General features: G+C 38.5%; 1 protein-coding gene across 8 annotated transcripts in view; it reads left to right on the plus strand.

Annotated features, from left to right (window-relative positions):
• The window catches only part of SENP7 (SUMO specific peptidase 7), a 157,990-nt gene that overhangs the window by 34,152 nt on the left and 109,109 nt on the right, over positions 1–14,729 (plus strand). For 7 of the 8 annotated variants that reach the window (XM_086675568.1, XM_086675563.1, XM_025913404.2 and 4 more), the window contains one exon: positions 1,027–1,124. The exons of the other annotated variant lie outside the window; for it this stretch is intronic. In XM_086675568.1, the coding sequence (XP_086531694.1) occupies positions 1,027–1,124 (98 nt within the window). The remainder of the gene's footprint in view (positions 1–1,026; positions 1,125–14,729) is intronic. 8 annotated transcript variants of the gene reach the window in all.

Below are 14,729 nucleotides of genomic sequence, written 5' to 3' on the forward strand. Positions count from 1 at the left end.
ATTTCTTTTTTAAGACTGAAAAATATTTCATTGTATATACCTCATTTTGTTTATCCATTCACTTATTGATGGGACACTTGAATTGCTTCTATCTTTTAGCTGTTGTGAACAATGCTGCTATAAACACAGTGTACAAATCTCTCAGGAGTAAACTGTTTTATTTTGATTTTTTTGATTTTTTAAAATAAGTTTGTTTATTTTGATTGAGACAGAGCACTAGTAGGGGAGGGGCAGAGAGAGAGAGAGAGAGAGAGAGAAAGGGAGAGAGAGAATCCCAAGCAGGCTCTGTGCTGCCAGCTCAGAGCCCAGCGTGTGGGGCTGGAACCCACGAAACCGCTCACATGACCTGAGCTGAAACCAAGAGTCGGTTAACTGACCAAACCACCCAGGCACTCCAGGAAAACAGTGTTTTAAACTGACTACATATATAGTCATGTTTACATCCTTGTGAGATAGCTATTATTACGTCTATTTTCAGGTAAGGTAACTAATGAAGAGAAGATAAATAATTTATTTGTCTAGATTGATACTGTTTTGTATTAAATAATTTTAACTTTTGTGTCTAGTTAGATTAAATATAAACCCTGTTAATAAGATGTCTGACTCTTCCCTAAAAATTTCCATGCAGCAATTCATCGGGAGCAAGTTGTAATCCCTTTCAATTATTATAAATATGGTAACTTCAAAATCACAGGTCCTATTTAACTTGGCATATAATAATTTCTATTGTTTTTTTTAAACTCTTTGAAAAATTTTATAATTATATACGCTTTAGGATCTCAAAATGTTGGTTTCCGGACTAAATTTACCTTGCGATTTTTAAATATCTTTCTTCTATTTTTTTGGTAGACTTAATTTCTACACTAGCAAAAGAGCCAGGTGGGTTTGTAGACTGCACTTGTTTTCCTCTGTGAATTACTATGAATTTGGCCAATCATCTTGAAGTTTTAAATAAAAACAAACTTAAATGCCTCTTAATTATCATATTGTTATACTTAGTATTAAATTCCATTTTTCCCCCACCAGTGGAAAAGAAGCCTAAGAAATAAGGTCCTCTCTCTAGACCATAAAAGTAGAAAAAGTGTTCGTGGGCGTCCTGTCACCTCTAACACATCACCAGAAAGGTAAGATATATGTGTGTATGACATAGGATGGGCTTATATTGTGTATAAATAGTGTGACTGACCATGGTGATTCATTTAGGTTCTTTGGATCTCAGATACATAATTTTGAAATACAAGGACTGAATTCAGTGTCCTCTAAGGTTCAAGTGTGAACTTTCTGTGATTCTAAGTCATCTTAACTCTTTTCTTTTTGTGCATTTGGAACATCTTGATAAACTTTAGCTGATAAAACAATAGTTACATATAGACTTGATTATAATGCTTGATTCATTATTTGTGGTCTGCAGTAAAAAAGATGCTGAATTTAGCACTTAGTGTTAGTAAATTATGATTATACTAGAGTTAAATATTTGGGAGATTCAAATTGCAGTTATCAGAAGGAATTTAGAGCATTTCAGGATTGGATATTTGTAAATAATTAAAAAATTGTTCTATAAAAGAGTGTTGAATTGTCTTTTATGGAATAGTGAATGAATAAAAAAAATGAGTGTAGCAAAGTAAAAGTTGTAATTATTGGGAGGTCACACAAATTAGAAGACTAATTGAAGTTCTTAAATTTATGTCAGAGCACTTTGTAAGGTACTTAGTCTTATTCTCCCTTTTCGAGTAAATTGTCTATAGGAAATGAAAAACATTGGTATTCCATATCCTTATCACTACTTAATTCCCTTCCTCCCTCCCTCCCTCCCTCCCTCTCTCCCTCCCTCCCTCCCTCCCTCCCTCTCTCCCTCCCTCCCTCCCTCCCTCTCTCCCTTCCTTCCTCCCTCCTTCCCTTCCTTCCTTCCTTCCTTCCTTCCTTCCTTCCTTCCTTCCTTCCTTCCTTCCTTCCTTCCTTCCAATGTCCTTGTGGGTGTAAACCTGTGTCTCATTGTGGTTTTGATATGCATTTCCTAATGACGTTTGTCTTTTTATGTGTTTGTTGGTGATTTTTATATCTTCTTTGGAGAAATGTCTACTTAGATTTTTGCCATTTTAAAATTGTGTTGATATGTTTCTGTTGAGTTGTAAGACTTCTTTATATATTCTGTATACAAGTCTTTAACAGATATATGGTTTGCAAATATGTTCTCCCATACAGCTTTTCACTTTTTTGATGTTGTCTTTTGAAGCACAGAGGTTGTTTTCATTTTGATGAAGTCCCATTTATCTATTTTTCTTTTGTCATGGTGCTTTTTGGTGTCATGTCTAAACTATTGCCTAATCTCAGGTTAGAATGACTTATTCTTGAGTTTTCTTCTAAGGGTTTTAAGGTTCTAGTTATTAGAGTTAGGTCTTTTATTCATTCAGAATTAATTTTTGGATATGATATGAAATAGGCATCCAAATTTATATTTTTGTTTGTGAATATGCAATTGTCCTAGCACCATTGGTTGAAGAGGTACCAATGTTTTGGGGTAACTTTGATGAAAATCAATTGCCTACAAATATAAGGGTTTATTTCTGGATTTGGAATTTTATTCCATTGATCTATATGTTTGTCCTTATGCCATTACCACTGTGTCTTGATTACTATAACTTTGCATTAAGTTTTGAAATTAGAAAGTGAGAGTCTTCCAGCTTTATTGTGTTTTTCAAAATTGTTTCAGTTGTTCTAGATTTGTTGCATTTTCAGTTGAATTTTGAATCAGGTTGTCAATTATAACAAAAAAGCCAATAAGGATTTTGAGAGAGGATGTGTTAAATCTGTAGACTAATTTGGGGAGTTTGGCCATCTTAATATTAAGTCTTCTGATTCATGAACATGAGATATCTTTCCATTTAGATCCTTTTTAATTTCTTTCTGCAGCTTTTGGTAATTTATTTTCTTCTTTTTAATGCTGTTGTGGAATTGTTTTCTTTCTTTTTTTTTTTTTTTTTATTTATATATGAAATTTATTGTCAAATTGGTTTCCATACAACACCCAGTGCTCATCCCAAAAGGTGCCCTCCTCAGTACCCATCACCCACCCTCTCCTCCCTCCAACCCCCCATCAACCCTTAGTTTGTTCTCAGTTCTCAACAGAGAGTCTCTTATGCTTTGGCTCTCTCCCACTCTAACCTCTTTTTTTTTTTTTTTTTTGTTCCCCTCCCCCATGGTTTTCTCTTAAGTTTCTCAGGATCCACATAAGAGTGAAACCATATGGTATCTGTCTTTCTCTGTATGGCTTATTTCACTTAGCATCACACTCTCCAGTTCCATCCACGTTGCTACAAAAGGCCATATTTCATTTTTTCTCATTGCCACGTAGTACTCCATTGTGTATATAAACCACAATTTCTTTATCCATTCATCAGTTGATGGACATTTAGGCTCTTTCCATAATTTGGCTATTGTTGAGAGTGCTGCTATGAACATTGGGGTACAAGTGCCCCTATGCATCAGTACTCCTGTGTCCCTTGGATAAATTCCTAGCAGTGCTATTGCTGGGTCATAGGGTAGGTCTATTTTTAATTTTCTGAGGAACCTCCACACTGCTTTCCAGAGCGGCTGCACCAATATGCATTCCCACCAACAGTGCAAGAGGGTTCCCGTTTCTCCACATCCTCTCCAGCATCTATAGTCTCCTGATTTGTTCATTTTGGCCACTCTGACTGGCGTGAGGTGATATCTGAGTGTGGTTTTGATTTGTATTTCCCTGATAAGGAGCGACGCTGAACATCTTTTCATGTGCCTGTTGGCCATCCGGATGTCTTCTTTAGAGAAGTGTCTATTCATGTTTTCTGCCCATTTCTTCACTGGGTTATTTGCTTTTCGGGTGTGGAGTTTGGTGAGCTCTTTATAGATTTTGGATACTAGCCCTTTGTCCGATATGTCATTTGCAAATATCTTTTCCCATTCTGTTGGTTGCCTTTTAGTTTTGTTGGTTGTTTCCTTTGCTGTGCAGAAGCTTTTTATCTTCATAAGGTCCCAGTAATTCACTTTTGCTTTTAATTCCCTTGCCTTTGGGGATGTGTTGAGTAAGAGATTGCTACGGCTGAGGTCAGAGAGGTCTTTTCCTGCTTTCTCCTCTAAGGTTTTGATGGTTTCCTGTCTCACATTCAGGTCCTTTATCCATTTGGAGTTTATTTTTGTGAATGGTGTGAGAAAGTGGTCTAGTTTCAACCTTCTGCATGTTGCTGTCCAGTTCTCCCAGCACCATTTGTTAAAGAGACTGTCTTTTTTCCATTGGATGTTCTTTCCTGCTTTGTCAAAGATGAGTTGGCCATACGTTTGTGGGTCTAGTTCTTGGGTTTCTATTCTATTCCATTGGTCTATGTGTCTGTTTTTGTGCCAATACCATGCTGTCTTGATGATGACAGCTTTGTAGTAGAGGCTAAAGTCTGGGATTGTGATGCCTCCTGCTTTGGTCTTCTTATTCAAAATTACTTTGGCTATCCAGGGCCTTTTGTGGTTCCATATGAATTTTAGGATTGCTTGTTCTAGTTTCGAGAAGAATGCTGGTGCAATTTTGATTGGGATTGCATTGAATGTGTACATAGCTTTGGGTAGTATTGACATTTTGATAATATTTATTCTTCCAATCCATGAGCAGGGAATGTCTTTCCATTTCTTTAAATCTTCTTCAATTACCTTCATAAGCTTTCTATAGTTTTCAGCATACAGATCCTTTACATCTTTGGTTAGATTTATTCCTAGGTATTTTATGCTTCTTGGTGCAATTGTGAATGGGATCAGTTTCTTTATTTGTCTTTCTGTTGCTTCATTGTTAGTGTATAAGAATGCAACTGATTTCTGTACATTGATTTTGTATCCTGCAACTTTGCTGAATTCATGTATCAGTTCTAGCAGACTTTTGGTGGAGTCTATCGGATTTTCCATGTATAATATCATGTCATCTGCAAAGAGCGAAAGCTTGACTTCATCTTTGCCAATTTTGACGCCTTTGATTTCCTTTTGTTGTCTGATTGCTGATGCTAGAACTTCCAGCACTATGTTAAACAACAGCGGTGAGAGTGGGCATCCCTGTCGTGTTCCTGATCTCAGGGAAAAAGCTCTCAGTTTTTCCCCGTTGAGGATGATGTTAGCTGTGGGCTTTTCATAAATGGCTTTTATGATCTTTAAGTATGTTCCTTCTATCCCGACTTTCTCAAGAGTTTTTATTAAGAAAGGGTGCTGGATTTTATCAAAGGCCTTTTCTGCATCGATTGACAGGATCATATGGTTTTTCTCTTTTTTTTTGTTAATGTGATGTATCACGTTGATTGATTTGCGAATGTTGAACCAACCCTGCATCCCAGGAATGAATCCCACTTGATCATGGTGAATAATTCTTTTTATATGCCGTTGAATTCGATTTGCTAGTATCTTATTGAGAATTTTGGCATCCATATTCATCAGGGATATTGGCCTGTAGTTCTCTTTTTTTTACTGGGTCTCTGTCTGGTTTAGGAATCAACGTAATACTGGCTTCATAGAATGAGTCTGGAAGTTTTCCTTCCCTTTCTATTTCTTGGAATAGCTTGAGAAGGATAGGTATTATCTCTGCTTTAAACGTCTGGTAGAACTCCCCTGGGAAGCCATCTGGTCCTGGACTCTTATTTGTTGGGAGATTTTTGATAACCGATTCAATTTCTTCGCTGGTGATGGGTCTGTTCAAGCTTTCTATTTCCTCCTGATTGAGTTTTGGAAGAGTGTGGGTGTTCAGGAATTTGTCCATTTCTTCCAGGTTGTCCAATTTGTTGGCATATAATTTTTCATAGTATTCCCTGATAATTGTTTGTATCTCTGAGGGATTGGTTGTAATAATTCCATTTTCATTCATGATTTTATCTATTTGGGTCATCTCCCTTTTCTTTTTGAGAAGCCTGGCTAGAGGTTTGTCAATTTTGTTTATTTTTTCAAAAAACCAACTCTTGGTTTCATTGATCTGCTCTACAGTTTTTTTAGATTCTATATTGTTTATTTCTGCTCTGATCTTTATGATTTCTCTTCTTCTGCTGGGTTTAGGCTGCCTTTGCTGTTCTGCTTCTAGTTCCTTTAGGTGTGCTGTTAGATTTTGTATTTGGGATTTTTCTTGTTTCTTGAGATAGGCCTGGAGTGCAATGTATTGTCCTCTCAGGACTGCCTTCGCTGCGTCCCAAAGCGTTTGGATTGTTGTATTTTCATTTTCGTTTGTTTCCATCTATTTTTTAATTTCTTCTCTAATTGCCTGGTTGACCCACTCATTCGTCAGTAGGGTGTTCTTTAACCTCCATGCTTTTGGAGGTTTTCCAGACTTTTTTCTGTGGTTGATTTCAAGCTTCATAGCATTGTGGTCTGAAAGTATGCATGGTATGATTTCAATTCTTGTAAACTTATGAAGGGCTGTATTGTGACCCAGTATATGATCTATCTTGGAGAATGTTCCATGTGCACTCGAGAAGAAAGTATATTCTGTTGCTTTGGGATGCAGAGTTCTAAATAGATCTGTCAAGTCCATCTGATCCAATGTCTCATTCAGGGCCCTTGTTTCTTTATTGACCGTGTGTCTAGATGATCTATCCATTTCTGTAAGTGGGGTGTTAAAGTCCCCTGCAATTACCACATTCTTATCAATAAGGTTGCTTATGTTTATGAGTAATTGTTTTATATATTTGGGCGCTCCGGTATTCCACGCATAGACATTTATAATTGTTAGCTCTTCCTGATGGATAGACCCTGTCACTATTATATAATGTCCTTCTTCATCTCTTGTTACAGCCTTTAATTTAAAGTCTAGTTTGTCTGATATAAGTATGGCTACTCCAGCTTTCTTTTGGCTTCCAGTAGCATGATAAATAGATCTCCATCCCCTCACTCTCAATCTAAAGGTGTTCTCAGGTCTAAAATGAGTCTCTTGTAGACAGCAAATAAATGGGTCTTGTTTTTTTATCCATTCTGATACCCTATGTCTTTTGGTTGGCGCATTTAATCCATTTACATTCAGTGTTAGTATAGAAAGATATGGGTTTAGAGTCATTGTGATGTCTGTACGTTTTATGCTTGTAGTGATGTCTCTGGTACTTTGTCTCACAGGGTCCCCCTTAGGATCTCTTGTAGGGCTGGTTTAGCGGTGACAAATTCCTTCAGTTTTTGTTTGTTTGGGAAGACCTTTATCTCTCCTTCTATTCTAAATGACAGACTTGCTGGATAAAGGATTCTTGGCTGCATATTTTTTCTGTCTGGCACACTGAAAATCTCGTGCCAATTCTTTCTGGCCTGCCAAGTTTCAAAAGAGAGATCAGTCACGAGTCTTATAGGTCTCCCTTTATATGTGAGGGCATGTTTACCCCTTGCTGCTTTCAGAATTTTCTCTTTATCCTTGTATTTTGCCAGTTTCACTATGATATGTCGTGCAGAAGATCGATTCAAGTTACGTCTGAAGGGAGTTCTCTGTGCCTCTTGGATTTCAATGCCTTTTTCCTTCCCCACTTCAGGGAAGTTCTCAGCTATTATTTCTTCAAGTACCCCTTCAGCACCTTTCCCTCTCTCTTCCTCCTCTGGGATACCAATTATGCGTAGATTATTTCTTTTTAGTGTATCACTTAGTTCTCTAATTTTCCCCTCATACTCCTGGATTTTTTTATCTCTCTTTTTCTCAGCTTCCTCTTTTTCCATAACTTTATCTTCTAGTTCACCTATTCTCTCCTCTGCCTCTTCAATCCGAGCCGTGGTGGTTTCCATTTTGTTATGCATTTCGTTTAAAGCGTTTTTCAGCTCCTCGTGACTGTTCCTTAGTCCCTTGATCTCTGTAGCCAGAGATTCTCTGCTGTCAGCTATACTGTTTTCAAGCCCAGCGATTAATTTGATGACTATTATTCTAAATTCACTTTCTGTTATATTATTTAAATCCTTTTTGATCAGCTCATTAGCTGTTGTTATTTCCTGGAGATTCTTCTGAGAGGAATTCTTCCGCTTGGTCATTTTGGATAGTCCTTGGCGTGGTGAGGACCTGCAGGGCACTTCCCCTGTGCTGTGGTGTATAACTGGAGTTGGTGGGCGGAGCTGCAGTCAGACCTGATGTCCGCCCCCAGCCCACCGCTGGGGCCACAGTCAGACTGGTGCGTGCCTTCTCTTCCCCTCTCCTAGGGGCGGGATTCACTGTGGGGTGGGGTGGCCTGTCTGGGCTACTTGCACACTGCCAGGCTTGTGATGCTGGGGATCTGGCGTCTTAGCTGGGGTGGGGAGGCAAGGTGCACAGGGGCAGGAGGGGCAGGCTTAGCTTGCTTCTCCTTAGGTGATCCACTTCAGGAGGGGCCCTGTGGCCGCAGGAGGAAGTCAGATCCGCTGCCAGAGGTTTGGCTCTGCAGAAGCGCAGAGTTGGGTGTTTGCGCGGAGCGAGCAAGTTCCCTGGCAGGAACTGGTTCTCTTTGGGATTTTGGCTGGGGGATGGGCGGGGGAGATGGCGCTGGCGAGCGCCTTTGTTCCCCACCAAACTGAGCTCTGTCGTCCGGGGGCTTAGCAGCTCTCCTTCCCTTTGTCCTCCAGCCTTCCCGCTTTCTGAGCAGAGCTGTTAACTTATGACCTCCCAGAAGCTAAGTCGCGCTTGCTGTCGGAACACAGTCCGTCAGGCCCCTCCGCTTTTTGCAAGCCAGACTCGGGGGCTCTGCTTGGCCGGCGAGCCGCCCCTCCGCCCCGGCTCCCTCCCGCCAGTCCGTGGAGCGCGCACCGCCTCGCCGCCCTTCCTACCCTCTTCCGTGGGCCTCTCGTCTGCGCTTGGCTCCGGCGACTCCGTTCTGCTAATCCTCTGGCGGTTTTCTGGGTTATTTAGGCAGGTGTAGGTGGAATCTAAGTGATCAGCAGGACGCGCGGTGAGCCCAGCGTCCTCCTACGCCGCCATCTTCCCTCCTGGAATTGTTTTCTTTTTTTTTTTTTTTTAAATTTTTTTTTTCAATGTTTATTTATTTTTGGGACAGAGAGAGACAGAGCATGAACGGGGGAGGGGCAGAGAGAGAGGGAGACACAGAATCGGAAACAGGCTCCAGGCTCTGAGCCATCAGCCCAGAGCCTGACGTGGGGCTCGAACTCACGGACCGCGAGATCGTGACCTGGCTGAAGTCGGACGCTTAACCGACTGCGCCACCCAGGCGCCCCTGGAATTGTTTTCTTAATATTATTTTCAGACTGTTCATTATTAGTGTATAGGAATTCACTTGATTTATGTATGTGGACATTATATGCTGTGATCTTGTTTAAGGCTTCCTAGTTCTAGAAGTTTTTAGTAGATTGCTTGGAGTTTTATACATAAAGACAGTTTACTTCTTTATTTCCAACTGGATGCCTTTAGTTTTTTTTTTTTTTTTTTCTTTGCTTAATGTTCTGGTTAGAACATCTAGTATGATATAGAATAGAAGTGGTGAGAGTGGACATTTTTGTTTTGTTCCTACTCTCAGAGGGAAAGCATTCGGTATTTTACCATTACGTGTCATGTTAGCTAGATTTTCATAGATGCTTTGCTATGGTTTGAATGTTTGTGTCCCCTCAAAATGTTTATGTTGAAATCCTAATGCCCAGTGTGATGGCATTTGGAGGTGGGGCCCTTGGGAGGTTAAGTCATGAGGATGGAGCGCTCATGAATGGGATTACTGCCTTTATAAAAGAGACCTCACAGAGCTTCCTAGTTTCACCTTTTGAGGACACAGTGAAAAGTTAGCAGTTTGCAGTACAGAAGAGGGCCTTCACCAGAGCCTGAGCATGCTGTCTGGCACCCTGATCCTGGACTTCCCAGCCTCCAGAACATGAGAAATGAATGTCTGTTGTTTACAAGCCACCCATTTTATGGTATTTTGTTATAGTAACACAAATAGACTAAAGTATGCTCTTTTTCATGGAGGAAGTTCCTTTCCATTCCTAATTTGTTTGAAGCTTTTTATCATGAATGTGTGTCAGGTTTTGTCAAATGCCTTTTTTGCATTCATATCATGTAATGTGTATCTTTTAATTAATGTATTACATAAATTTATTTTTAGATCTTAAGCTAAATTTGCATTCTTGAGATAAATCCCACATGATCCTGATTTATGATCCCATTGATATGTTGCTGGATTTAGTTTGCTAGGATTTTTTTGAGGATATTTTCATTTGTATTAGGAAGAGAAATTGATCAGGAGCAGTGGCTTAGTTGGTTAAGTGTCCGACTCTTGATTTTTGCTCAGGTCATGATCTCATGATTTGTGAGATTGAACCCTGCGTCAGGCTCTGTGCTGACAATGAGGAGTCTGCTTGGGATTCTCTCTCTCTCTCTTTCTTTCTGCCCCCCCCCCCACTCACATTCTCTCTTACTTTCAAAATAAATAAACTTAAAAAAGAAGAGAAATTCATCTGCTGGTTTCTTATGTTGTCTTGTCTAGGATTTGGAATCAGGCTAATACTGACCTTGTAGAATGAGTTGGCAGGTGTTTTCTCTTCCTTTGTTTTCTGGAAGAATTTTTGGAGAATTGATGTTAAGTTTCTTTAAATTTTTTTTTTGTTATGATTTTATTTTATTTTATTTTTTATTTTTTTACGATTTTATTATTAAAAAAAATTTTTTTTAATGTTTATTTTTTTTTGAGAGAGACAGAGACAGAATGCAAGTGGGTTAGGGGCAGAGAGAGAGGGAGACAGAAGCAGAAGCAGGCTCCAGGCTCTGAGCTATCAGCACAGAGCTGACGTGGGGCTCGAACTCACAAACTGGGACATCATGACCTGAGCCGAAGTCGGATGCTCAACCGACTGAGCCACGCAGGTGCCCCACGATTTTATTTTTAAGTAATCTCTACACCTAACATGGGGCTTGAGTTCATGATGGTCAGAGTTGCTCGCTCTACCAACTGAGCCAGCCAGGCACCCAGGTTTTTTTTTTTTTTTTTAAATGTTTATTTATTTTTGAGAGAGAGAGAGAGAGAGAGAGAGAGAGAACAAGTGGGGGAGGGGCAGAGAGAGAGAGGGAGACACAACATCTGAAGCAGGCTCTAGGCTCTGAGCTGTCAGCACAGAGCCTGTCAAGGGGCTGAAACCTATGAACCATGAGATCATGACCTGAGCTGAAGTCGGACGCTTAACTGACTCAGCCACCCAGGCACCTCCCCCCCCCCCAATTTTTCTTTAAATGTTTGATGAAAGGCACCAGTAGGCCATGTAGACATTGGCATTTTGCATGTGTATGTGTGTGTGCCTGAGGATATCACGTTACAAGTTTAAATTTTTATTTGTTACAGCTCTATTCAGATTTTCTGTTTTTTTATGAGTCAGGTTTTTTTTTTTTTTTCCAGTTTTAATTTAAGAAATTTCTACACTCAGTGTGGTGCTCAAACTCACAACCCCGACTACAAGAATTGCATGCTCCACTGAGTGAGCCAGCCTGATAGCCATGTCTGAGTCAGTTTTGGTACCTTGTGCCTTTCTAGGAATTTGTACATTGTGTAAGTTATCTAATTTGTTGGCATACATTTGTTCAAAATACTCTCTTACAGTCTTTTTAATTTCTGTAATATTGTTAGTGATCTCTTTTTCTTATTTACAAATTTGCATCTTTTTTTCCTCTCTTTTTCTGTTCAGTCTCCCTAAAGATTTGTTAATTTTGTTGATCTTTTCAAAGAATCAACTTTTGATTTCATCAATTTTGTCTCTTGGTTTTCATTTATTTCCACTATAATCTTATTTTCTTTGTTTTTGTTTTGGAAATAGTGCTGCTTTTTCTAAATCTTAAGGTGTCTGGTAAGGTTATTGATTTGAGATCTTTCTTCTTTTCTAACATAGCCATTTTGCAATTTTAAAATTTCCTTGAGCACTGCATTAGCTGCATCTCATAAATTTTGGTGTGTTGTGATGTTCTATTCATTAATCTCAAAAGTATTTTCTAAATTCTGGTATGACTTTTTTGACTCATTTGTTGTGAAAATGTGTCTTATTTAATTTCTGCATTTTTGAAAACTTGCAAGATCTTATTGAGATATAATTGACATAACATTATATTAGTTCAGGTGTACAATGTAGTGATTCATTATTTATATATATTGAGAAATGATCACTATAGTAAGTCTAGTTAACGTCTATCACCATGCATAGTTATACATCCTTTTCCTTGTGATGAGAACCGTTAAGATTTACTTTCTTAGCCATTTTCAAATACATGATATAGTTTTATTAACTACAGTCACCATGCTTTATATTATATTCTCATGACTTACTTACCTGTTGTTAATATTTAATTGAATTCCATTGTGGTCTGAGAACATTCTATATGATTTCCTTTAAAAAAATTTTTTTTAACTTTATTTGTCTTGAGAGAGAGAGAGAGAAAGAGAGAGCACAAGTGGGGAAGTGACAGAGAGAAGGAGAGACAGGACCCCAAGCAGGCTCTGGACCATCACTGCAGAGCCTGATGCAGGGCTCGAGTTCATGAACAGCAAGATGATGACCTGAGCCGAGATCAAGAGTCAGATACTTAACCGACTATGCCATCCAGGCGTCCCTGTATGGTTTTCTTTCTTATAAATTTACTGAGTTTCATTTTATGGTTTTGCATATGGTCTTGCTTGCAGAATGGTTTGTGTATTTGAGAAGAATGTGTATTTTGTTCCTATTTGGTGGAGTGTTCTATAGATGTCTGTTAGATTGAATTGGATGATATTATTATTCAAGCTCCTGTTATCCTTGCAGATTTTCAGTCTAGTATATCTATCCGTTACCAAGACTGGTGTTTTGAAGTACCTACATATTATTGTTGAAATGTTCATTTCTCCCTTATGTTTTGTCAGTTTCTGCTTAATGTATTTTGTGGTCCTGTTGTTAAGTATATGTGTATTTGTAATTAGTATATCTTTCTGATGAATTAACCCTTTTATTTTTGTCTATTTTTGTTTGTTTTAAAGTCTATTGGATCTGATGTTCATATAACTACTCCATTTGTCTTAAGGTTGCTGTTTGCATGGTACACCTTTTTCTATCCTTTTACTTTGAACCTATTTATTTCTTGGAATCCAAATTGTCTCTAGTTGAGAGCCTTTAGTTGGATCTTGCTCTAGTGGTTTTGGGCTGCTATAGTAAAACACCATAGACTGGGTGGCATATAAACAACAAATAATTATTTTTTATAATTCTAGTGGCTGGGAAGCCCATTATCATGGCACCAGAAGGTTCATTGTCTATGAGAGCTTCTTGGTTTGTATAGATGGCATCTTTTCATTGTGTCCTGAAGGGGTGGATGGGGCCTCTCTTAAGTCTCCTTTATAAGCGTATTAATACCATTTATGAGGGTTCCACTGTCATGATCTATTCACTTCCCAAAGGCCCCACTCCTAATACCATCATTTTGGGGGTTTAGGATTTTAACATATGAATTTTTAAGGGAAGCAAACATTCAGAACATAGCAGATGTGGATTTCTCATCTCTTCTGGAAATCTCTGTTTTTGGACTAGATTGTTTACTCCACTCACATTTCATGTGAAAGTGTCAGTAGGGCCATGCTTCCTCTGAAGGCATTAGGGAAGGATTTATTCCATGTCTCTCTCTTCTCTTTGGGCATTCCTTGTACTTTGGATGCATTACTGCTGTCTTATCTGTTTACATGATATCTATGTGTGTCCTCACATTGTCATATGTGTATTTCTGTTTCTATGTTCAATTTGCAGTTTTTAGAAAGACACCAGTCATAATCTATTACGGCCTTATTGCCATTATTTTAATTTGATTTCTGTGAAGACAGTATTTTCAAATAAATTAACATTCTGAGATACTGGGGTTAAGAGTTTAGAATGTCTTTTGGAGGGGGGCACAATTCAACCCCAGACAGACACCTTGAACAAGGGAGAGGAACTGAGCTTCTTTTGGGAACAGTAATTTCTTTTTTTTAGGAAATGAATTGGCAGCCTGTCAGTTTCCTTTTTCTCATTCTTTATTGCTTCTTAAAAATTCAGTCCTTCTTCAGTGACCTGCAATTAAAATGAATATTTGTTTTTTTGTATTACCCTTGTGTTTGTGTGTTGCTTCTAATTATAGAACTATTCAGGTTTTCTATTCTTTTTTTTAAAATCAACTTTATTGTGTATCATTTACTTAGAGAAATATATGTCAATTATAAGTTTTTATAATTTTTGTCAGATATATTGCTTTTTTATTATAAAATTTACACAACATAAAATTTACTGTCTTAAAAAAATTTTTTTTAAATGTGTATTTATTTTGAGAGAGAGAGAGACAGAGTATAAGATGGGGAGGGCCAGAGAGAGAGGGAGACACAGAATCCGAAGCAGGCTCCAGGCTCTGAGTTGTCAGCACAGAGCCCGACATGGGGATCACACCCACGAACCACGAGATCATGACCTGAGCCAAAGTCAAATGCTTGACCAACTGAGCCATCTAGGTGCCCCTAAAATTTACCATCTTAACCATTTTTAAATACATGGTTCAGTAGTTTTAAATCCATTTCTAATGTTGTACTAACATCATCACCAACCATCTCTACACTTTTCATCTTGTACTACTTATACTATATACCCATTAAACAGTGACTCCCAGTTTCTCCCTTATAGCCCCAAGCAACCACCCATTCTACTTTCCATGAATTTGACTACTTTAAGTACTTCATGTAAGTGGAATCATTCATTATTTATCTTTTTGTGGTGGGCTTATTTTACTTAGCATATTGTCACCAAGTTCATTCATGTTGCAACATGTCAGAATT

This window comes from Puma concolor, chromosome C2 (genome assembly GCF_028749965.1).
Source record: "Puma concolor isolate L17-30 chromosome C2, mPumCon1.1.hap2, whole genome shotgun sequence".
Lineage (NCBI taxonomy): Eukaryota > Metazoa > Chordata > Mammalia > Carnivora > Felidae > Puma > Puma concolor.